Below are 22,719 nucleotides of genomic sequence, written 5' to 3' on the forward strand. Positions count from 1 at the left end.
CCATGGCTCTAAGCATCACAATTGTGTTAGATTCTGAAGGGAAAGCATGAAATCTAATGGCCAGTGGTGGGCAATGTATCACTCTCTTGACTCCATGCACCATGGTTCCTGGTCTCAGAAGTTCAACTCAGATGAACTTCTCTACAGGACAGAAAGAAGCTGGGAGCTGACCAGTAATAGGTGTCCATCAAATCTGGGACGGGGGATCAGTTTGTGTTGTTGTGCGTTCATGGAGTAACTAACCAGAACTAAGCTGACATTTCTCAGAAGACATTTAATGCTTACTTGACAGTTATGCCCATTCCAGAAATAAGTCCTGTTTGATGAAAGTCCCGTACATTGTACATCTTAGTAGCTTCCTCCTTGAAGCTTCCTCCTTGAAGCTTCTCGGCCTTTTGGCCAAGATCAAGTGTAGAAGTTTCCTCCTGGTTGTTGTTGTTTAGGGGGATTTGTGATGACCACGGGTTTAATGGTATGCAAATCCAGCCCTTTCAGTTTCTCATACGGTGTTCGTTAATGCTCCCCTCCGGTGGGAAATAGTGCTACTTTGCAATTATATACTGTATTTATAACTATATTTTTTATATAGGAATGTCCCTGGCACATTTCCTGGAGGTTTTATAAAAGAAAAGAAGTTGCTACAAATTGGGTCTGAAAGAAACCAAGAGGACAATGTGGGCGCTGTTCTCTGGGAAGAGGGATTGACTCTTCTGGAAATTGTAGCTCTGTGAAGGGAACAGGGGTCTCCTAAGAACTCTCAGCATCCTTCCCAAACTGCAGCTCCCAGAATTCTTTGGGAGAAGCCATGACATAAAGTGGTATCACAGTGTTTTAAATGTATGGCACGAACGTGCCTTGGTGTCTGTTCTTTGCATCTTCAAATATGCTTATGTTATATTTGGGCTATCACGATGCCATGGTGAAGTTAGGTAATATTAGACTCTGGGTGAAAAATTACTTTCTCCTTCTTTCGCTGGACATGTGTGTTACTTCTAAATGTTATCAGCCAACCCTGCTGCTTTTGGGAGGCCCTGGACCTCTGCTGCAAAGCGCTCTCTTTGGGGCTACTCTGGAAAAGTGCCTGGAATCTTCCACTGGCCCAGCATGTGACAGCATATCCTCCAACATTTCTCTGATGAAAATAGGGACGTCTCATTCCATAACGATAATTTTACTATTTATATCTCACGCATCTTGCCGGGTTGCCCCAGCCACTCTGGGCAGCTTTCAACATATATAAAAACATAATAATAAATGCATTAACCTTTTTGTTTTTTAAACTGCCTTATACGGGATTGCCTTCAGATGGCTCAGGGGTCGGATAACTCCATATCCTTCAACATTTCTCCAATGAAAATAAGTACATCCTAAGGAAAAGTGGGACATTCTGGGATCAAATCAGAAACCGGGACAGCATCTCCAAATCAGGGATGTCCCTGGAAAATAGGGGATTTCGGAGGCTCTGTGAAAGGAGTGTATCACTCTGCTGTTGAAACAATCGCACCAGCTTCTGATTGGTTTCCAGGCTCAATTCAAAGCACTTCTAAAGGCATTTAAAGCCATTTAACTTCTGCACCCTTGGATATCTGAAGGATAGCCTCTTAAACCTTCCTGATTATTCAGATCATCCACAGAGACCCTCCTGAAATTTCCCCCCCAACCCCCCAGCCTCTGAAGTATATCGAGTGAGGATCTCTAGTGAAATTTTGGTGCAGAGAGCTCAAGATTGCTGCCCAAATGTTGAGACATGTGACCTATATGAGTTCTAGTTTTATGAAAGGCCCAGCCCTCTTACACCTGCCCTTCCCCAAACTTGTGATCTCCAGGCACTGTTGGACTACAACTCCCATCAGCCCCAGCCCAGGGACAATGGGAGTTGTAGTCCAACAACACGGACTACCTGGCTTTAATGTAAGTCACTTTGGGGGCTAGCAGATATGTAGCAAATAATAATAAACATCTGGAGGGCACCAGGGCAAGGGTGGCTGTTTCAAAGCAAGGAGCCCTTTTCCAGCCTGAGAACCAGATTTCGGCCACCTTTTCCTGGTCAAAAGGCCAGTAGCAAAGCAGGGTGGGGGCTAGAGAGGAAAAACAAAAACTATTTTTGTGACAGTTCGTAAAATGTAAAGTGATGTTACGATTCTGAATGTGAGGAATCTGTGGTTTTTTTATTAGCGCTTTGTTCCTCAGGTTATCAGCTGATGTGGGAATTACCTCTTCCTTTTTCTGCTTCTTGTTTTCCTCAGACATGAGGCGACTTCTCCTGATTGCTATCTTGGGGGTGGGCGGTAAGTGCTAAAAAGTTCCTCGCTTACTTTTGCTACCAGAAGCCCCCTTTTCTCAGCAAGCTGCCTTGTGCCGAGTCAGGCACTTGGTCCCCCTCTGGATTGGCATTGTCAGCACTGACGGGGAGCAACCCTCCAGGAAACTGGGCAGTATCCATTGATCTGATTGATCTGATTGGACCCCACCCAGATACCATCTTCTGTTGACCAGTGGGCTATAAAACATTTAAGCAAATAAGAAAGAAAGAAAGAAAGAAAGAAAGAAAGAAAGAAAGAAAGGGAGCCATCCTAGCCTGTCTTGTGCTGGAAAGGGTTTGGACCTGTCAGCTGCTGAGACATCCATCCACTGGTGCAGCCAGGAACCCCTTCCTACCTGCCAAATGTGGGTGGGTGGGCAGAGGTGCCCCCAGGGGGGTCCCTACTGGCAGAAGGGGGCGCTCCAGAGGTGGGGAAATGGAGGGGCTGAGCCCGCCTGGGATCCGCTGGATCACGAGCGGGTGAGATACGTTGCAAAATCCGGCTAAGTGCAAATTTTGAAGGCCAGCCGTCTTTTGATTTGAGCAATGCTTTGGAAATAGGAGCACCTGCCATGGCCTGCGGATGGCATTGAATTGCTCTCCTGTCCCTGGACCACATCCTGGCCAAGGTGGGCTTTTTGCACTTTCTCGCTCCAAAATGCGGACCATGACAGGGGACCCCCGCCTGTTTTCCTCCTCCTGCTGCTGCTTGTCCCCTTCCCAGCTCTGTCCGTCATCCACAGCAGCCTGCTCAACTTCAAGGTGCTGATCGAGAGGATTACCCACAAAAACGCCCTCATCCACTTCAACGGGTACGGGTGCTACTGCGGAAAGGGCGGGAGAGGGAAGCCGAGGGACCAGACAGACATGTGAGTTGCATAGCTGTCAACTGTCCCTTATTTGGCAGGAAACTCCCAGTGCCGTGTCCTGCTGCTGTCCCTTATTGATGATGCCCCTTAAATTTCCTGGGTTTCAAAGGAAGCAGCTCCTCTCCCTCTCTCGCTGCCGGCCAGGGAGGAGGGAGGCTCCAACTGTGTTGCTTAGCTGCGTTGCTCACCCAATAAGGAGTCTAAGAACGACTGGGGTGTGGAGCTTGCATGCCTTGCGCCGATCAAATCCACCATGTTGCCTGGGGACTCGCCTTTGCTCAGCGCTTCCCAGCGGAGAGGTGACAGTGGTTTTCCTTGCTGCATCCCCTTTGCTGGGTTGCTGCGCTGTGGGAACCACCACTTGAGGCTTCGCTTGGCTGCTGGCTGGGCTTTCTGCCTTTGGCTCGGAGGGGCCCAGAAGTTTAACATACCTGTGCCCAGAAAATCGCTTATTTTGGCTGCTGGTCCCTTGTTTTCAAATCTGTAAGTTGACAGCTATGGTGAGTTGGCCGGCGTGACTCCCTGGGCCTCCACAAAGCCACCACGAGCCTCACTCAGTCAGACGGGGGGGGGGGGGCTTTGCTCACACCCAGGCGATGCCAGATATTCCTGGTAGGTGGAGTCTATTGCGCCAGAAACCAGCAAGTGTCAACAACGCATCTTTCCCTGTGATGCTGTCAGCATAAGTAGGTGAAGAAGAGGGCTGATTAACCTGCTCAAACACATTTCTCTCTGTTAGGACAGGGCTGGAGAAACCTCAGGGCTGAGGGCCACTCAAGACTGAGCTCTACAGCGCCACCTGGTGTCACAGTGTTATAAAACATTTAAAACGCTTTTTATGGGTGTACTAATGTACAGTGGTACCTCCGGTTAAGAACTTAATTCATTCTGGAGGTCCGTTCTTAACCTGAAACTACAGTGGTACCTTGGATTACATACGCTTCAGGTTACAGACGCTTCAGGTTACAAACTCCGCTAACCCAGAAATATTACCTTGGGTTAAGAACTTTGCTTCAGGATGAGAACAGAAATCACGCGGCGGCGGGGGAGGCCCCATTAGCTGTGGTGTCTCAGGTTAAGAGCAGTTTCAGGTTAAGAACGGACCTCCGGAACGAATTACGGTAAGTATGTAACCAGAGGTACCACTGTATTCTTAACCTGAGGTACGACTTTAGCTAATGGGGCCTCCCGTTGCCGCTGCATGTTTTCTGTTCTCATCCTGAAGCAAAGTTCTTAACCTGAGGTACTATTTCAGGGTTAGCAGAGTCTGTAACCTGAAGCATCTGTAACCTGTAGCGTCTGTAAACCGAGGTACCACTGTAGCTGAGTTCCATATCAGGGTGTATGAAGATTCAATGTTTAGACTGTTTTTAAGGAAAGGGCTGGTGCTCTGCTGTTTTCAGTGTCGCTATCTGCATGTTTTAACAGATCTCTGTGGGTTAAACCACAGAGCCTAGGCCTTGCTGATCAGAAGGTCGGCGGTTCGAATCCCCATGATGGGGTGAGCTCCCATTGCTCGGTCCCTGCTCCTACCAACCTAGCAGTTCGAAAGCACATCGAAGTGCAAGTAGATAAATAAGAACCACTCTGGCGGGAAGGTAAACGGCGTTTCCGTGCGCTGCTCTGGTTCGCCAGAAGCGGCTTAGTCATGCTGGCCACATGACCTGGAAGCTGTACACCGGCTCCCTCGGCCAGTAAAGCAAGATGAGCGCCACAACCCTAGAGTCGGTCACAACTGGACCTAATGGTCAGGGGTCCCTTTACCTTTACCTTTTAACGCACACATTTCTATTAATCCTTAATTGTTTTTTAATTATTGCTTTCCCTTCTAGCTTTTAGCCATTTCTATTTTAGGTGTAAGACACCTTAAGACCTTGTCTGGTAAAACTGTGGGATGTAAATATAGTAATAACAATATTTTATTTTTAAATGAAAGGTCAGCAGCGCAGTGGGGGGGGGGAGGACACCAAAATTCTCAAAATCTCAACAGGGGCTTCCTGCCAGCAGGCCTTCCTCCCCCTGCATTCCCCCCCTTTCTCCCCTTCCAGGTGCTGCTATAAACACGATTGCTGCTATGAGGGTCTACACAGCAAGCAGTGCCACCCATATATTGATCACTACAGATACCTGATCATCAATGACGATGTTATCTGTGGTGAGTGGCGGGCAGAAGGATTTGGGTTTATTTTCCTTTGCCCACCTTCCCTTTAGAAGAAGGAGGCCATTCATAGAACCATTCCACAGAACTGTCTCCAGATATGCCCCACCCCCATTTATTTCTGGTGGTCTCGATCAGGCCTGCCGAACTCTCCCTCAGCCGCACCTCTCACTGGTCTTGCTCTTTGTCCTCCTGGAGAGGTTTAGCTTGGCCAAAACATGTCCTCAAACTCTGGCAATGCCTGTTGCTTGCCTGGGAGGAGGATGGAGAGGTGTGTGTGTGTGTGTGTGTGTGTGTGTGTGAATGTGTTTAGACACCAGCCTACGGTACAAAGGCACTTCTCACATGAGGTTCCAGTCAAAAGGAAGCTTTGCATCCTGCAATTCTGACGTCTCCTCGCCGCTTTTGCCTCTGCAGAGTACAGAAACAATTCCCACTGTTCCGTGTTGGCGTGCGAATGCGACCGTCATGCGGCCCTCTGCTTCCGAAAGTATGCCAAAACGTACAACAAGAAGTACCACCGTTACCCTTACGTCTTGTGCAAAGAAACCACCCCTAAATGTCGAGGCAGCAAGAAGCCGAAGTAGGAAAGCCCGGGAAGCAGGCAAACCGCTTGCGGACTTGATGCAGAGGATTGCTTTGAGAGGGCAATCTCTCCTGTGGGGAAGAGGACCAGAGCGGAAATGCAGGGGTTTTTCTTGCTTATGTGTTTTTCTGCGGGGATTCCAAAGTCAGCAGCATTTATTGTTTGGAATTTTTGAAATCTCTGCATTTCAAAGTTCACATTTTGATGTCAAAGGGACGCTCCCCACAAGCTGCATCTTAATTTGCAAAATTGATGTGTTGGCGTCTCAGTGCTTCTCTTCGCCCCAAGGACTAAATCCAAGACTGTCTATTACTGGAAATGTGGGGAAGGCAGCAATAAACCATTATTATTTATTAATCTGTTTATTAACATGAATTCTTTGTTAAAATCGTTTTTCTTCCCAACCCTGATTTTCCCATTGAGGAAGTGCCTGTGGTGGCTAACTAAGCAGCTAGATTAGAAATTCAAATATTCAAAAATATGTGGCAAGCAGTTCTAGCTATGTAAAAGAGATGACTGTAGGGGTCTACCTATAAAATGGCTGTATTCCAAGTCAGAACCTTGGCCCATTAAGCTACCTCTCCCATGGTGCCATCTGCAAAGTCCTTCAAGTCATTTACAAAGATATTGAACAACACAAGGCCTAGGACAGAACCCTGTGGCAACCCACCTGTCCCAGGATGATGAGGAACCATTAGTGAGCGCTCTTTGGGTTTGGTCAGTTAACCAGCTACAAATTCCCATAGCAGTAGCATTGTCCAGCTCACATTTTATCATCTTTTCTGCAATAATATCATGGGGGACTTTGTCAAAAGCCGTACTGAAATCAAGATACATTACGTCCACAGCATTCCTCTGATCTACCAAGCTTGTAACTCAAAACCTATGCTGGCTCTTTGTAGTCACAGCATTCTTTTCTAAGTGTTCACAGAATGACTGTTTAATTATCTGTTCTATTACCTTTCTATCAGCATCAAGCTGACCTGCTGGTAGTTGCCTGGGTCTTCCCTTCCCACCCCTGTTTTGACCTTTCCTCCAAGAATTCTCAAAGATTATAGACGAAGGCTCTGAGATTACATCTTGGCAGGGTGAGGGGTGGGAAAGGGCCTTCTCTGTGGTGGCCTATAAACTGTTGAAACCCTTCCCTGCAGAGGCGTGCCTACATTGAACCGCTTCTAGCGAATGCTAAAGACACATGGCTTTACCCTGGTGTTCAACATTTGGGGTTTATATTTGTAGGACCTGCCTTATTCCTGTGATTTTGTTTTTAACACTGTCTTTTAGGTGTTGTAATAATCATATTCATCAGCAGCCAGTGACCAGGTTAGTACTTTATTTATTACACAGAGACAGGAAGTTTCCTCTCTCTTCTTGACATCCCGCAACGGCTTTAGTACAAAAACCCCTTTAAATACAAAATACGCTTCTTCCTCTCGCACACACGCACACACACACATACAAACAAACCAACACACACACCTCTGTCGAAATGCTCTCCCACTCAAGTTATATATTAAATATTACAACTGTACAATATTTATAGGTGCGAGAGGAAAAACTGATTAGAGAAATAACAGCCCCACCCCCAAGGTATTAGTAAGACAAAAAATACGCCCACAAATGTTACATCAGTTATTTCTATTTGAGTTCACAGAATCCAAAGAATGTAGAGCTGGAAGGTACCCCCAAGTTTCATCTAGTCTGACCCCCTGCGATGCAGGAATCACAGCTAAAGAATCCCTGACAGTGGGCCATCCAACCTCGGTTTAAAAACCTCCAATGATTTATAGAACCATAGGATTATAAGAGTTGGAAGGATCCCCCAAAAGTCACTAGTCTGATCCTCTGCAGTGCAAGAGTTGACAAGAGCCGTTGAATTGATCACCCGCAGAACAGACACCGTTAGATCTCTAACAAAAATTGGAAAAGTTTTCATGCCTTCCAGCTGGAATGCTGCCTAGTCAGTTGGACCCCCGGTTACGGAAAAATAAAATAAAAACTGGGTTACTTACAGGCCAAGGTTAGCCAATGTCAAACTATGGATTTAGAAAGATCAGAGAAGCACAGGCATCTGATGGAGGATGCAGTGACGTCTCTTTTCCTCCCCCCAACCCCCACTGGAATCATGTAGTTGGCATTCAAGAGCAAGACATGAGTCCTCAGAGGACACAAGACCCCAGGCTTTGGGCACACTCATCTGCATCCATCGCCCTTTGGTTTTGCCAAGAATAGCATCAAATATCTCTGAGCCAATGGGCTCTTTGTCATGTTAAGTGAAAGGCCTCTGGTGCAAAAGTGGAAACACCTGGACTTAGTTTCCAGTTCTGTGCTACTCATGTGATAAGAATCATAGGGTTGGAAAGGACCCTGCGGGTCATCTAAGCACAACCCCCTGCCATGCAGGAATGATGGCAGCAAATAGGAATAAAATAATGTTTTTCTGGCTCCCTCTCTCCCTCTCCTACACACATACATACCCTCTTGCCCCCATGTGCTACAACACGGCTGTTCATCCTGCAATGCCTCCTACACACACTTGACCGCCAACTAACCTTCCCTGTTCCCTGCAGCATCATTCCCTGACTCCTGTAGACAACTTTGCCCTCCTCTGGCATCCCTCTGCATGCCATCTCCATCAATCCTGCAGCCACAGAATCACAGAACTGTAGAGTTGGGAGAAGGGACCTTGAGGGTCATCAGATCCAACCCAGAACTAGTTTATTTAGCTAGATCAGATGGTTGGGTTCACCTAGCCTAGGACTGTCCTTTGGCTGGTGGTGGACTTCCTTGCCAGCCCACAACCTTAGAAGATTTGCAGGTGGAAATGCTCCTCGCCCACCTCCACCCCTGTGGCCCAGCTCTTCTCCTTTCCCATGAAATTGTAGAATTGGAAGGGACCCCAAGGGTTATCCAATCCAACCCTCTGCAATGCAGGAATCACAGCTAAATGGGTATCTAGATGCTGGATTCATTGGTGGTGTGGGGAGTGGACAGACAGCCCTCAGAGGCTTTGAGAAGGAACCTCCAAGATGGCTTCCCAGACTTGAAGCACGCTGCTCAACCAGGAAAGGGCACCGTCACGAATGGAGACCTTTCTGCTCCTCGGGGTAGCGCAGCCTTGAAGAGCTGATGTTTCTGGACAGGAGGGGCAGAGGCTGCTCAGTTCGCAGGTGTTCAGGCACCTGGAAAAGCTCCTCCCCTCCAGCGAAGGCTGAAGCCACTCCACAGTCCAAGAGCGCCAGAAGCCCCCTTCAGATCTTTGTCTCTGGACCACTTGGGTCGAGTGCCGGGAAAGAGTCTCGGATCCTGGCCAGCTCCATGGCGCAGAGGCGGCCGAAAACTTTGCTGTACCAGTCTGGAGACCGTCCCCTGGAAAGACAAAAGAGTAACAGGTTAGTGGGGGGGGGCATCTTCCATGCTGCACAAGTGGAATTCCCTGTTCATTGATACTGAGACTCCATCGAAGTCTCAGGAGGAGTAGGAAGATCCCAGGCAATCTGCAAGGGCTTTAGCTGTTGGACAGTGGAACGGACTTGGTGGACGACTCTCCTTTGTTGGAGGGTTAAAAAAACAAACAAAAAAAACTGTTTTTATTTATTTTCATGGTACAGACGATAAATTTTGAGAAAACAGTTGTTACAACAGTAAACAACAAGTAACTTGTCCTGGTAAAATGGCAGACTTTTATCATGCCATGCGTTAAAAGTTTCATTTGGTTGGGCAGATTCCAGCCGCAGTCCCAACTATTTATGTATTCAATAAACATTTGCCATGTGTTACAAAAGGAATATGGATTGTGTTTGGCGCTCTCACTTGGCATGTTAGTTTCTCAGCGAATGCTATTGATCATACTCTGTTATACCAATAATCAATGTTCAGCCCATCACTGGTTTTCCAACATCTGTCTATCTCCTTACGAGCAGCAGTCAATAGAAAGGCTAAGGGGTCATCTTTAGGATAATCATGAGAGCCAGTGTGGTGTAGTGGTTAAGAGCGGTGGACTCGTAATCTGGTGAACTGGGTTCGCTTCCCCGCTCCTCCGCATGCAGCTGCTGGGTGACCTTGGGCTAGTCAAACTTCTCTGAAGTCTCTCAGCCTCACTCACCTCACAGAGTGTTTGTTGTGGAGGAGGAAGGGAAAGGAGAATGTTAGCCGCTTTGAGACTCCTTAAAGGGAGTGAAAGGCGGGATATCAAATCCAAACTCTTCTTCAGACAGGATCCTAAGCCTAAGTAGTGAAAGTGCAGGGGACATTTTTTAAAGCTGAGGTCAGATGGCCATCTGCCAGGGATGCTTTAACTGAGATTCCTGCAACAGGTTAGCAGGGGGCATCTTCCACACTTGGGGGTCCCTTTCAACTCTACAATTTTATGATTCTGTAGGCTTGGCTGGACAGCTCACCTGAGATCTGCGCGGCAGATATGGGTCACTCTGGAGCGCCCCATCCCACAGGGCTCCATCAAGTACTGGGAGGTCAGGACCACTGCCCGGACCCCACCTTCCAGGGGCAACGTCTTATGGTCCAGGGATAAGGATACGAGGAGGCAGCCTCCTCGGGGCAGGTCTGAGCGCCATTTTCTGCAAAGGAAAAACAAAACAAAACGGGTGAGCAGGAACAGTCAGGCTGTGGATCATTAGGATAGGAACTGAAAAGAAAACTGCCAATATCATTATACAAATCTATGTTGCAACCGCATTTGGAATCCTGGGTGCAGTTCCGGTTGTCTCATCCCCTTGATCATTTCGGTTGCTCTTTTCTGAACCTCTTCCAACTTGCAATATCCTTTTCAATTTTTAAATCCGTTTTTATTCAAGATTTACAAGAACATCTTTAATGAAAATGAATTTAAAAATGAAAAGGATATTGTAGAGTTGGAAAAGGTTCAGAAAAGAGCAACCGAAAAAGGGGGTGGAGGAAATCCCCTAAGAGGAAAGGTTGGGACTTTTCAGTTTAGAAGAAACACAAGCGAAAGGCGACATGATAGGAGTTTATAGAAGTAGGCGCGGCATGCAGAAATGGACAGAGAATTTTTTCCTCCCTCTCTCTTTCTCATAACACTAGAACTCATGGACATTCAATGAAGCTGAATGTTGGAAGGTTCAGGCTAGAAAAAAGAAAAAGAAAAACTTCTTTGCACAGCGCAATTGTTAAACTATGGAACTTGCTCCTACAGGAGAAACGGATGTCCGCTAACCTAGATGATTTTAAAAGAGGATTTCCTCAGTGTTCAGAGGTAGCAATGCTGGCTAGCAAACGGCCGCTTGGATGGGGTAAGGGAGATGCACTGATATTTCCTGGCTCTCACCGGAGGACGAGGAAGTCTCGCCGGGGGTGGGGCGCCATGCTGTCCGTCACGTAGTGGTAGACTTCCGTGTTGTGGTCCAGGGTCTCCATCACTTTCTCCTGCAGGAGGTCTTCGTCCCACAGGCGCCGTTCCCGGAGCACCCGCTGAAGCACCGCCTGAGGGGGTGCCTCTACTTCTGTGGACACCTTCCACAAGCGCAGGGGGTGCACGTCCCCCACCTGAGCAGACAGGGAGGCAAGGTGTCATTCCGTAGAATCACGGAGTTGCGGCATTGGAAGGGACCCTGAGGGTCATCCAGCCCAACCCCCTGCAAGGCAGCAATCTCCAGGTTCCACCTCTTGCAACGGAGGAGAGTCCAGCCTCCCATCTCCTCTTACCTTCTTGCACGAGATCTCCGTGTTGAGGGGTCCAGGCATGCCAAGCCACCCCTTGAAGCGGTCGAAGGACTCCTTGAGGAGGCTTTGGATACTGACTTCCAAGTCAATCCGGGAATCCCGACCTTCCCCCTGCAGGCTACGGCCCATCAGCTCAGAGAAGGAGAGAGGCTGGGTGTCCGCTGCCAAGTAGGAGTTGCAAAGCTGGAGCATCACGTCCTGGGGGATCTGGAAAGGCAAAGGCATGGTTGTTAGCAGATGTGGGCAGAGACCGGATGCCTGCGAAAACAGGAATCCCCTGGGAAATCATGCTGGGTGCGCAATGGTTGTCCGATAATCATAATAATAATAATCATCATCATCATCATTTATTTGTACCCCACCCATCTGGCTTGGTTTCCCCAGCCACTCTGGGCGGCTTCCGACAAAGACCAAAAATACGCTCAAATATCACACATTAAAAACTTCCCTGAACAGGGCTGACTTCAGATGTCTTCTAAATGTCAGGTAGTTGTTTATCTCTTTGACATCTGATAGGAGGGCGTTCCACAGGGCGGGTGCCACTACCGAGAAGGCCCTCTGCCTGGTTCCCTGTAGCTTAGCTTCTCGCAATCTGTCCCATATAGGTCAAAGGAAGCTAAGGAGGGGAATGGAGGGCTGATCTAATCAGAGCAAATGCAGCAGCTCTAGGACATTTTGGGAGCCAGGTAAATTTTGCTCCAGAGTGCTCTTGTGCTGAGATCCTGCACGCAGGTTTCCCACAGGCATTTGGTTGGCCACTGTGAGAACAGGATGCTGGGTCAGATGGGTCATTGGCCTAATCCAGCATGGCTCTTCTGATGTTCTTAAATAGTATTACTACTACTACTACTACTATTATTATTAATATTCCAAAAACAGGTCCTACAGAATTCTGCAAAATGCAGTGTTATCAAACAGGATCTGATGACAATAAACATATTCCATACACAATTACCGCCGAACGAGAAACAGGTACAAAATAAAGCCAAAATAAACAAACCACAGGCATGTGAGTGCGTGGAAAGTAGAGACAGGAACTATTTATAGCAGTAGGCATAATGCTTAAACAAGACAGGGTTGCAAAGCATGGACCCTATTATATCAAGGGAAAGCAATTTAAGTATTCAAATGCCCTGGGTCACAATAGCAGCCAAAATCGTTCGTAGTCCAAAGGGGATCCTGGGCCATGTTCCTCCTTGCTTACGAATGAAATAAAGTCAGATCAAACAAGTACAAACCGTCCTTTTTTTTCTCTCTGGCCCCCAATGGACTCTCAGCTTATTGACTAGTTATCCCCCCCCCCCCCCAGGGCAATATTCCACACTTTAGTGTGTCAAATAGTAAGATTGAATCTGTCTAAGTTTCTCCAAAATGGAGGGGTGGTCATTCCAGCCGCTATAAGCGGGTGCACTGTCAGTCTTTATCATGCAAATTTCGGTTACCCTCTTAAAAGTGCTAATTGAGAAGTTGGAATGACAACAACAACAGAGCCTGAGTCGAGGGACAGTACCTGAAATAGTTTCTTGCAGTCCGTGATCATGTGGGAGAGGCCTTGGGTTGCTGCCAGGTTTTCATTCAGGTCCTTGTGGTCTGGTTTGCCCATCGTGGCTCGCTTGTGAATCATCCTGACCAGGGTGAGGAGGGGAGAGGAGACAGGAGATACGGGGAAAGAGCTTTGAGGGAAACATTTGGCAATTCAGCACATGGGCGTAAGGTAACCCATGTCAGAAGTGTTGTATTTTTGGCGAATTTCCTAAAAAATTGCTCCAAAACTTCATTTTTTGAGCAAAAAAAGCTCAAAAACCTTTTGTGACTGGATTTTTGCCTTTTGAAATAGGACAACCCTATTTAATAAAACCCCTTAGGTACTGTTTTCTAACCACCTGCTGACCAAGACGAAGAACAACCTGCCCCTCTTTCTTTAAAAAAAGTTTGGCGCATGAAACTCTTGCACGATTGCCACGAATCAGCCAAAGCCTTTCTGTATGCCATGAGAGGGCCACCCAGAATTCCCAGCAGCAGGGGCCTTCCATGGAGGGAGGCTGTTGCATCTCAGATGTGTAACAATCAATGGGGAGCCTAGGTGCTGGGGACATGCTGGGGGTGGGAAGGAGCTGTGGGCAAAGTTTGCAGAATCCCCGAACTGTAGGGATCCCCAAGGGTCATCCATCCCAACCCCCTCCAATGTAGGAACCACAGCGCACCACTGCATAGGATGGCCTTGTTTCTTAGAGAGGGTCTCAGGTGTTGCAGAACCCCGCAATCTGCTGAGCCTGCCTTAGGTGATGCCCGCAGCCAGGTGCCTGCAGGTAAGAGCAAAGAGAGAGGAGAGATCTGCAGTGCCTGGCTTTGTGGTTACCCACTGCCTTACCTGGGAGAAGTGCTCTCTTTCCTGGAGACGTTGAGGTGGAAAACAGAGGGGGCCAGGCAGACCGCCAGGTTCCCGGCTGTCATCTGGTTCTCCTGGGCGGAGGCCACGTCACTCAGGAAGTAGAGCAATGTCTGCAGCACCTCCCGGTTCTCGTCGGGCATCAGCGCAATGGCTGCCTGCACCGTCGGCAGACGCTGGTCCTTCGGCACAACTGGGAGGAGGAGGAAGAGGAGGAAGAGGAGGAGGAAGAGAAGGATGTCAGGGCTGGATCCCCAAACCCCATTCCAAAATCCAAAACCCAGATCACCTACGCCCGTCAGTGGTGCTTGGATCTGCTTCCTTGGTCCTGTTTCTGGTCCTCAAGGGACAAATAACCTGCCAGACTGGACCACAGCCGGGAAGATTTATGCTCAGAGATGGAAAGAAGATTCTGTACCAACCAAGGAGGAGTGGCAGACTAAACTAATGGACTATGCCGAAATGGCAAATCTTATGGGAGCAATAAGGAACCAAGCAGGGGAAAACTTTATCAAAGACTGGGGAAAATTTGTGGATTATTTGAAATGTTATTGTACACATATAAATTCATTAGCGGGATTAACTTAAACCAGTTAAAATTAATGCTAAAGGAAAATGAGGGAGTTCTTAATAATTGGAACAAGGAAGGAAATGCAGTGTTACAAATTTTAAAATATAAGAAATGGCAAAAACGGTGAGGGAAGTCAAAATATGCATATTTATTGGGAAATATTGGATTTGTATTTTTGTCAAAATATTTTTGAAAAACAGCCTCCCAGAGTGGCCCCTGACACCTGGGATTATTCTGCTCAGACACGCCAGCTAGAGACAGCCCCACATCTTCTCAGCTGGATGTCAACCTTATGATTTACCTCCTGGAAAATACGCAAAGCAATTCCTGCTTTCTTCTGCCATGCTGGGATGATCCAAAAGGATTGTTTATTTACTACTACTACTGTTTGTTTGTTTGTTTGCTTGTTTGTTTGTATCCCTCCTTTTTCCCAGACCGGGACTCCAGGCGGCTTACACAAATTAAAACAACACAGATAAATACAGAAAGCTGAAAACATAGAAAAGATAACCATGTACATCACCTTGTGCTTTTTGGAGGCAAAGGTGGTGTATAGATAAAACAAATAAACAAATCCCTCATCCATTGCTTCCCCTGCCGGTAAGGCCATAAAAAACCCCAAAAAACCCAGAACCTCCACTCACACTGGTAAATCTGCAGAAATGTCTCCATCAGCTTCCTGGTGAAGACGGGCTCAGGGAGGTCACGGAAGTACTGCTTGAGCAGGTCGGCCACATCGTAGGCCGACTGGCCCTCGTAGCTCACATGGTCTGGGGAAGCTTCGTTCATGTGCCTCAGGGCCTGGATCCGGGACTTGACCCCGGACTTACGGAAAATGCCGACCTGCTCGGAGACCCCAGAGAAAGAGAGAGGGAAAGATCATATGAAGGAAAATGCAAGTACCCTTGAGCCAAAGAGCTCTGAGGGCTTCTCTTGTGTTGAGTCCCAACATTGGCCAAGCTGACTTTGCAGAGATTGGGCGAGATGACCCATGGGGTCTCTTCTAGCCCTACAGTTCTGTGATTCTCAGACATTTTCACAGAGCGTCCAGACCAGGACTCTGCAGCAGAGGTTTGATTTGTGGTGCCTCCTGTTTAAAAGTTGTGCTTTTTAAAATGGAATGTCATGTCAGTTAGTATTTCTTAGTACTGATTATACTGAGTATCGATCTGATGTGTAGAGATCTTTCCTATTCTAATTAATTCAAGAGGGTTCTGGAAGCTTCTCTGTGTGAAAGAAGCAAGCAGAAGGTTCGTGATGTTTGGGTTATTCCTTCAGAGAAGCTGAGTACAACTGGCTTAAACTGGTTCTCTTATCTCTTTCTGTCAAGGTCATGCGGACGATAATAATAGGCCAGAAGGACTCTGGGTTTCAGTTTCAGTTTCTCTTTTCCTTCTGGTATGGTGTTCTGTACATAGTATGCTTACTGTTAAGGTTGAGTCTTATTATAAGTTATTGTAAGTTTAAGTTAAGTCTGCTGCAACTGGATCTCTTATGGACAGTGCCAATCCTGAATATATTGGATTTGTGACCATGATGCTCATTTGCCTTCAGTAGCAGTAAAGCTCTGCTAGATGAAATATTAATTGCCTCTGGTCTATTTTGGGGAATCCTGCAACGTGTATAAGTTTTTACTCTGCTAACTATACATTGGAATCTACTCTGGATCAATATTGAGTAGAATTTTATGACATGTCAGGCATCATTGCCAACACCATGAAATAAAAGGGATATATTGGGACCTAACATAACAAATTTCCGTTTCTAAATCAAGTATGCCAGTATTAGGTAAAGGTAAAGGGACCCCTGGCCGTTAGGTCTAGACATGGACGACTCTGGGGCTGCGGCGCTCATCTCGCTTTATTGGCCGAGGGAGCCGGCGTACAGCTTCTGTGTCATGTGGCCAGCATGACTAAGCCGCTTCTGGCGAACCAGAGCAGTGCACAGAAACGCCGTTTACCTTCCCGTCGGAGCGGTACCTATTTATCTACTTGCACTCTGACGTGCTTTAGAACTGCCAGGTTGGCAGGAGCTGGGACTGAGCAATGGGAGCTCACCCCGTCACAGGGATTTGAATTGCCGACATCTGATCGGCAAGCCCTAGGCCCTGTGGTTTAACCCATAGCGCCACCCGAGTCCAAGTAATCCAAATGGGTCGACAACCCCCTGCATCTTCTTGCTCCTTGGCTTATGCCATAAGCCAAGGGCATTATAAAGAGACTGTCTTCCCATAACTACATTACCCTGCCAGAGATGTGGCCTTAACTGTGTATCATTGGATGGCGTTCTCACTTCTGCCACCTTTTCTTTTTTTTTTTTTTTTTGAAATAATAATTCTGGCAGAGCTGAATTTCCAGAGGGGTTTAACAGCCAATCCCTCTTCCCAGGGAACTCTGGGAATTGTAGCTCCAGGAGGCAGGAATGGATGACCCTTGTGGTCCCTTCCAGTCCTACAATTCTATGGTTCTAACAGCCTTGCCAGATGGAGCTGGCGGGTGTTGCCATCTGAGGCAGCCAGAGAAGAATACATTGGCAAAGGCTGCTGCAGGAGACCAGACCCCCACAGGGCAGGTTGCTGGCACCCCAAGACTTCAGAGGGGCTGTGGCCGAGGCAAAGCCTGACTGAGCCTGCCGAGGTTGCCTCACCTGGTCCAGACACTGGCTGCGTATGTAGCGCATTGCCTGCTGAATGCTCTGGGGCAGCGGTTGTCCAGTCTTCTGGACGTGGATGAGTAGTGGGACCCCAAAGACTCTCTTGTCCCTGTAGTTGGGGGTCTTGCTCCTCTTCATGAACTTTGGGACCGCCCTGCCGGAGGAAAGAAGGGGTGGTAGTAGTCAACAGGGAATTGCAAATATCCAGATAACTAGCTTTTATCGTTTTCTCTTGCATCCCATTGCTGACCTTGGTTCAGTTCGGTTTCATTTTTACACGTTTTGTTTTGCGAAGCCTTAAGTTTTGTTATTTGGGCTGTATGGAGCAATTAAATGAAAATACTATAGAAAAATAAATAAAGGGATTGTGGGCCCTTGCTGGGAATGCCTGTCCCATTCTGTCAAAGGAAAGCAGAGGAGGGGGGGATGTTTGTCTCCAGGGGCTGCCTGCCCAGCCTGAACAGGATTCGGCCCAGCTCTTCTTCTCCACCAGCACCCCCCAAAAAACCCCCCACCCTCTTGCTAAAACAGTTAATCTGAACAAATGCAGGGAAGAATACAGCAATTTGTCATCAGAAGGATGGAGTAGGAAGGGGGGGGGGATTCCCCAGGTCTCTCTGCTTTGTTGTTCATACAGTTGGAAGGCACCAACTCAAGGCTCATCTGGTCCAACTTCCTGCAATGCAGGAATCAGAGCTAAAGCATCCCTGGCAGGTGGCAGTTTTTATTAGCACATTCCTGCCTTATTTCCCAGAGTAAGATGCTGCTCCTTCCACCTTGTGCTCCAGGTAATAAAGGCCTGTCCTCTTCTCTCCCTAGTAACTGGGAAGTCCAACACTGCCTCTCCCAGCCCCCCTCAAAACTGTCTATTTTCCTTCTTTTCCTGCCACTGCAATCTGGCCCCCAACAGAATGCACATCCTAAGCCCATCAGCATTTACAAAAACTTACCCTCTCCCACAATAGGTAAAGGAAGTTGCGGGGCACTTTTTGAGCAGAGGTTGGATGGCTATCTGTTGGGGATTCTTTAGCTGCCATTCTTGCAGTGCAAGGGGTTGGACTAAATGGCTGGGGGGGTGTCCCTTGCACCACAACAATTCCCTGATTCTGTGTTTCTGCATTAATAATCTGCTCTGCCACACACATGGCAGATAGAGAATGGATAACAGGCTTCAGAGGTGTGTCAATTTATTTAGCCCAATGAGGGCAGTGCCCTTGAAGAAGCATCCTTGGAGATAAAGGTAAAGGTAAAGGGACCCCTGACCATTAGGTCCAGTCATGACCAACTCTGGGGTTGTGGCACTCATCTAGCTGTATTGGCTGAGGGAGCCGGCATACAGCTTCCGGGTCATGTGGCCAGCATGACTAAGCCGCTTCTGGCGAACCAGAGCAACGCACGGAAACACCGTTTACCTTCCCCCCGGAGTGGTACCTATTTATCTACTTGTACTTTGACGTGCTTTCAAACTGCTAGGTTGGCAGGAGCAGGGACCGAGCATTAGGAGCTCACCCTGTTGCGGGGATTTGAACTGCTGACCTTCCGATCGGCAAGTCCTAGGCTCTGTGGTTTAACCCACAGTGCCACCCGTGTCCCATCCTTGGACCCTTGGGGTACCTCCCAGCACTACAATTCTAGGATCCTGTATAGTATGTATATATCTTTAGTTGAATGGGATACCAGAGAATCCTAGAATTGTAGTGCTGGAAGGTACCTCAAGGGACATCTATTCTAACCCCCATGCCCAGGGCCAAATACTCCTGCCTTTCCCTTTCCCTTCTCCACTTTCTAATGGATATTTCAGACCACAACGTTCCTTGGCAGAATCTCTGTCCTGACTCACCACGACCAGCTCTGCTTGTGGGGGACGGAGTATTTCTCCATGATGGCTGTGAGGCGAAGGAGGGAGCATTTTTGGAGGAGGTTGAGCTGGGCGGCAGATTGGCGGTTGATCTCCAAGGAAGCAGAGTTCAGGCTGGGTCGGTGGGAGTTCTGGAAGCTGTGCCAGCGAAGCTTCCTGGTTGGGGAGGAAGAACAGACGTCACTGATTTATCTCAACCTCAACCAGCTTTGCCACCTGCCACTCAAAGTGGACCTCAGCTCAGCTCCAACCGTGGTGCCCAGAATGGGGCACAGGACTAGAGGTGGGGTCTGATCAAGGCAGAATCACGATTAGAATCATAGAATTGGAAGGGACCCCGCGGGTCATCCTCAGTCCAACTTAGGAATGTGCAGAAGGCAGAAAGTCGAATCCTCCATCCACAAAGAGCAGAAACCTTATTTAGAAATGAATTCATGAAAAGAAAAGGGGGGTCTAGCTATTTTGAAGGTCAGATGCAGCAAAGGAGAAATACCAAACTGTAGCTGTTATATTTTTGGGGGTGCCATCACAAAGGTGCAGACATCTAAGTGGTACAAAAATTCACAGGGGTGCTATTTCCATTTTGGCTCGCTAGAGGGCACCAAACTTCCAACTTGGGTTGGGACATTTTCCCGCCATGGGTTTAGTTGACCAAAGAAAACTCGCTAGCTTTTGTAATTGCTCCCGGGCTTTCCCACAGGGTGCCTGGAACCATCTTCAAAACTGATGCACAACCCACCCATGGTACCGGTCCATAAGGGCCCTGCCATGTTAAGACAAAAGCTGCTGCATCGTAGAATCCTAAGATTGTGGAGTTGTAAGGGACCCCAGGGATCATCTAGCCCAACCCGCTGCAACCCATATTACATAAACGTTGTTATTACTATGGTTATCATCCACTGCATTTCCAGCAGCTGCTTTTCTCCTTACGAGCAGCACTGACCACATTTGCCAAATGCCAATTTAAAAATAAAAATGGAAGATCCTAGGAGTCCGAGCGCAGTCCTGTGGCAAATCGAAAGAAGAAAAGGGTTGACAGTTCCACATGTGCATCCTGCACTTGTTACGTGTGATAGGCATCCTGACTTCAGAAAACCCAAAAATTGTTTAAAGCAAAACTCCAGGTGCACAGAGCAGGATTGCAACCTGCAAGGAGACCCTGCAGAACAGCTGCTGGGTACAAAGAGGGAGGAATAGAGGGACAAATTCCAAGAAATACAAGGAAATGCCTCCCAACATCCTGACTGCAAGGTTGGATGGCCACCTGTCAGGGATTCTTGAGTGATACCCACCTTGCAGGGGGTTGGACTAGATGACCCTTGGGATCCCTTCCAACCCAACAATTCCAGGATACTACTACCCTGGCTCTCCTCAAAACATCCAGTTTGCCGCACTGTTTTCCTATAGAAGCATGGTGTGATCTTCTGGTTCCTGTCTAACCAAGTTGCAGGGGGTCGGTCTGGATGACCCTGGGGATCCCACCCACCTCGACAATTCATTGACCCCCTACCTGCAAGGCCTGGTGAGGGAGGCGCCCACCCCGGAGTCTCTCCGCTCCCTCATTCCCAGGTCCTCCGCCTCGTTCAGGGAGTTGGCCGTGCTGTCAAAGTCGCTGGCTGACGTGCCAATGTCCGACACGGAGCGCTCCTCAAAGTTTGGGGTTGTGGGCTCCCCTCCAGAGTCCGTCTCCTCCCCGCCGCCGATGCTTCCACCCTCCGGGTCCAGCTGGATGGCCTCAGACCACAGCTCCACCTTCCTCTGCAGCCCCCAAACATGCTCCAGGATCTCGTCCAGGTTCTCGTAGATGACGTCCCTGTCCAGGCCAAACAGGTCGTCCGTGACACTGCTGGACTCGGGCACATTGTCATAGAGGCTGGTGCAGCTGCCTGTGGAGCCGCATGAGGGCCGCCTCAGCCTGCACTCCAAGGCCTCGCCTGTCCTGCTGCCCATCCCAACCCCGCCTGGTGAGAGGCCTGAAGCCGGGCCTCTAGATTTCCAGTCAGGCAAACACCCGCTCTCCAGCGGGCACAGGCTTTCGATGGAGAGAGACTTGGGGAAAGTGCCCGGCTTGTAGTCTCTGGGGATGTGGACCAAATAGTCCCTTTCGAAAAGGTCATGGTGGCCCAATCCGCCAGCATCCCAGGGGGTGCCCTTGCCCCGGCCTGCCTCGTAGTCCTCCAGGTAAATGCTACCATGTTTGGGCTGCTCCCCAGCTAAGCCCAAGGCGCCGTTGGCCCGGCGCCCTCTTGAGGGGAGTGTTTTGCTTCCACAGGAAGAAGGTGACACCCCGCTTCTTGGGTCTTTTGAGGAGCTCCACCAGGACTCTGCATCTGCCCCATCCGCTTTTTGGGCTTTGGCAGAGTCCAGCTTCTCCTTGTCCTTCCTCCTGAGGGACTCGATCCTCCTGAGGAAGCTCCGAGTCCGGCGTTTCCTGGCATCCCCCTTGCTGGTCCCACTCATGTCCTGGGACTGGTCAGTGGGCGAGTGGTCCTCCAAGCTGGGGACGGAGAGGGTCAAGGTCGGAGAATCCTGGGTGGAGGACGGGTCAGGGAGAGCAGGACACTCGCCTGTGCTGGGGTCGCTGTGGAGAGAGGAGGCCTCCAGCTCAGCACTCAGGTCAGTGAGGATGCTCTCCTGGCTGGGCAGCTTCCTCATGGTGGAGGCTGCCTCCGGGCTGCGGGAGAGGAAATCGTCGGAGCCGATTCGGGACCACCTATGGCTGTCTCTCTGGAAAGCCCACCGATCGCTGATGGCACAGAAGTCCTCGTCTCCCGAGTCGTCATTCTAAAGCAAGCACAGGAAATAATCCCTCAGTTAAAGGTAAAGGGACCCCTGACCATTAGGTCCAGTCGCAAACGACTCTGGGGTTGCGGCGCTCATCTTGCTTTATTGGCTGAGGGAGCCGGCGTTTGTCTGCAGACAGCTTCTGGGTCATGTGGCCAGCATGACTAAGCCGCTTCTGGCGAACCAGAGCAGCACACGGAAATGCCGCTTACCTTCCCGCCGGAGAGGTACCTATTTATCTACTTGCACTTTTGGCAAGCTTTTGAACTGCTAGGTGGGCAGGAGCTGGGACTGAACAATGGGAGCTCACCCCGTCACAGGGATTTGAACCGCCAACCTTCTGATCGGCAAGCCCTTGGCTCAGTGGTTTAGACCAGTGTTTTTCAACCTTTTTTGTGCAAAGGCACACTTGTTTCATGAAAAAAAATCACGAGGCACACCACCATTAGAAAATGTTAAAAAATTTAACTCTGTGCCTATATTGACTATATATAAAGTAATTCTCTTGAATAGGAATCAAATAAACACAAAGAAAGTATTTTATAATTACTTTATTATGAAATAGTAAGTAAACAGAAATATGAAAAATTATAAAATACTTTATTTTAAAATCTTTCGAATTTTTCCATTTTTCCCACGGCACACCAGGCAACATCTCGCGGCACACTAGTGTGCCGTGGAACAGTGGTTGAAAAACACTGGTTTAGACCACAGCGCCACCCACATCCCTAATCCCTCGGTTACTGGGATTTATTTTATTTTAATTCAATTTTCTAACCCATTGCTTTCTCCAAAGAGCTGAAGGTAGAGCATGTAGTTCTCCTCTTCATTTAATCCCAACAACAACCAT

General features: G+C 48.5%; 2 protein-coding genes across 5 annotated transcripts in view; one reads left to right on the plus strand and one right to left on the minus strand.

Moving 5' to 3' along the window:
- Positions 1–38: 38 nt before the first annotated feature.
- Positions 39–6,290, plus strand: LOC310851037 (basic phospholipase A2 PLA-B-like; the record flags this gene model as incomplete). Of its 2 annotated transcripts, none has more annotated exons than XM_083753074.1 (5): positions 39–180; positions 2,247–2,288; positions 3,027–3,171; positions 5,220–5,326; positions 5,747–6,290. In XM_083753074.1, the coding sequence occupies 4 exons, from the start codon at positions 2,249–2,251 to the stop codon at positions 5,914–5,916; spliced, it is 462 nt and encodes a 153-aa protein (XP_083609200.1). In that variant the 3' UTR covers positions 5,917–6,290. The 2 variants fall into 2 exon arrangements, with proteins under 2 accessions (XP_083609200.1, XP_083609199.1); XM_083753073.1 differs by having other exon boundaries at positions 47–221.
- A 944-nt stretch (positions 6,291–7,234) lies between these two features.
- The window catches only part of STARD8 (StAR related lipid transfer domain containing 8), a 74,807-nt gene continuing 59,322 nt past the window's right edge, over positions 7,235–22,719 (minus strand). For all 3 annotated transcript variants that reach the window (XM_083753052.1, XM_083753051.1, XM_083753053.1), the window contains 10 exons: positions 20,596–21,869; positions 19,068–19,241; positions 17,222–17,381; positions 15,220–15,418; positions 13,987–14,197; positions 13,126–13,240; positions 11,598–11,822; positions 11,221–11,438; positions 10,316–10,492; positions 7,235–9,284 (listed from right to left, as the gene is read on the minus strand). In XM_083753052.1, the coding sequence (XP_083609178.1) occupies positions 9,167–9,284; positions 10,316–10,492; positions 11,221–11,438; positions 11,598–11,822; positions 13,126–13,240; positions 13,987–14,197; positions 15,220–15,418; positions 17,222–17,381; positions 19,068–19,241; positions 20,596–21,869 (2,871 nt within the window). In that variant the 3' untranslated portion in view covers positions 7,235–9,166. The remainder of the gene's footprint in view (positions 9,285–10,315; positions 10,493–11,220; positions 11,439–11,597; positions 11,823–13,125; positions 13,241–13,986; positions 14,198–15,219; positions 15,419–17,221; positions 17,382–19,067; positions 19,242–20,595; positions 21,870–22,719) is intronic.

The sequence above is a fragment of the Podarcis gaigeae genome, assembly GCF_964106915.1.
Source record: "Podarcis gaigeae genome assembly, chromosome: 8".
Lineage (NCBI taxonomy): Eukaryota > Metazoa > Chordata > Lepidosauria > Squamata > Lacertidae > Podarcis > Podarcis gaigeae.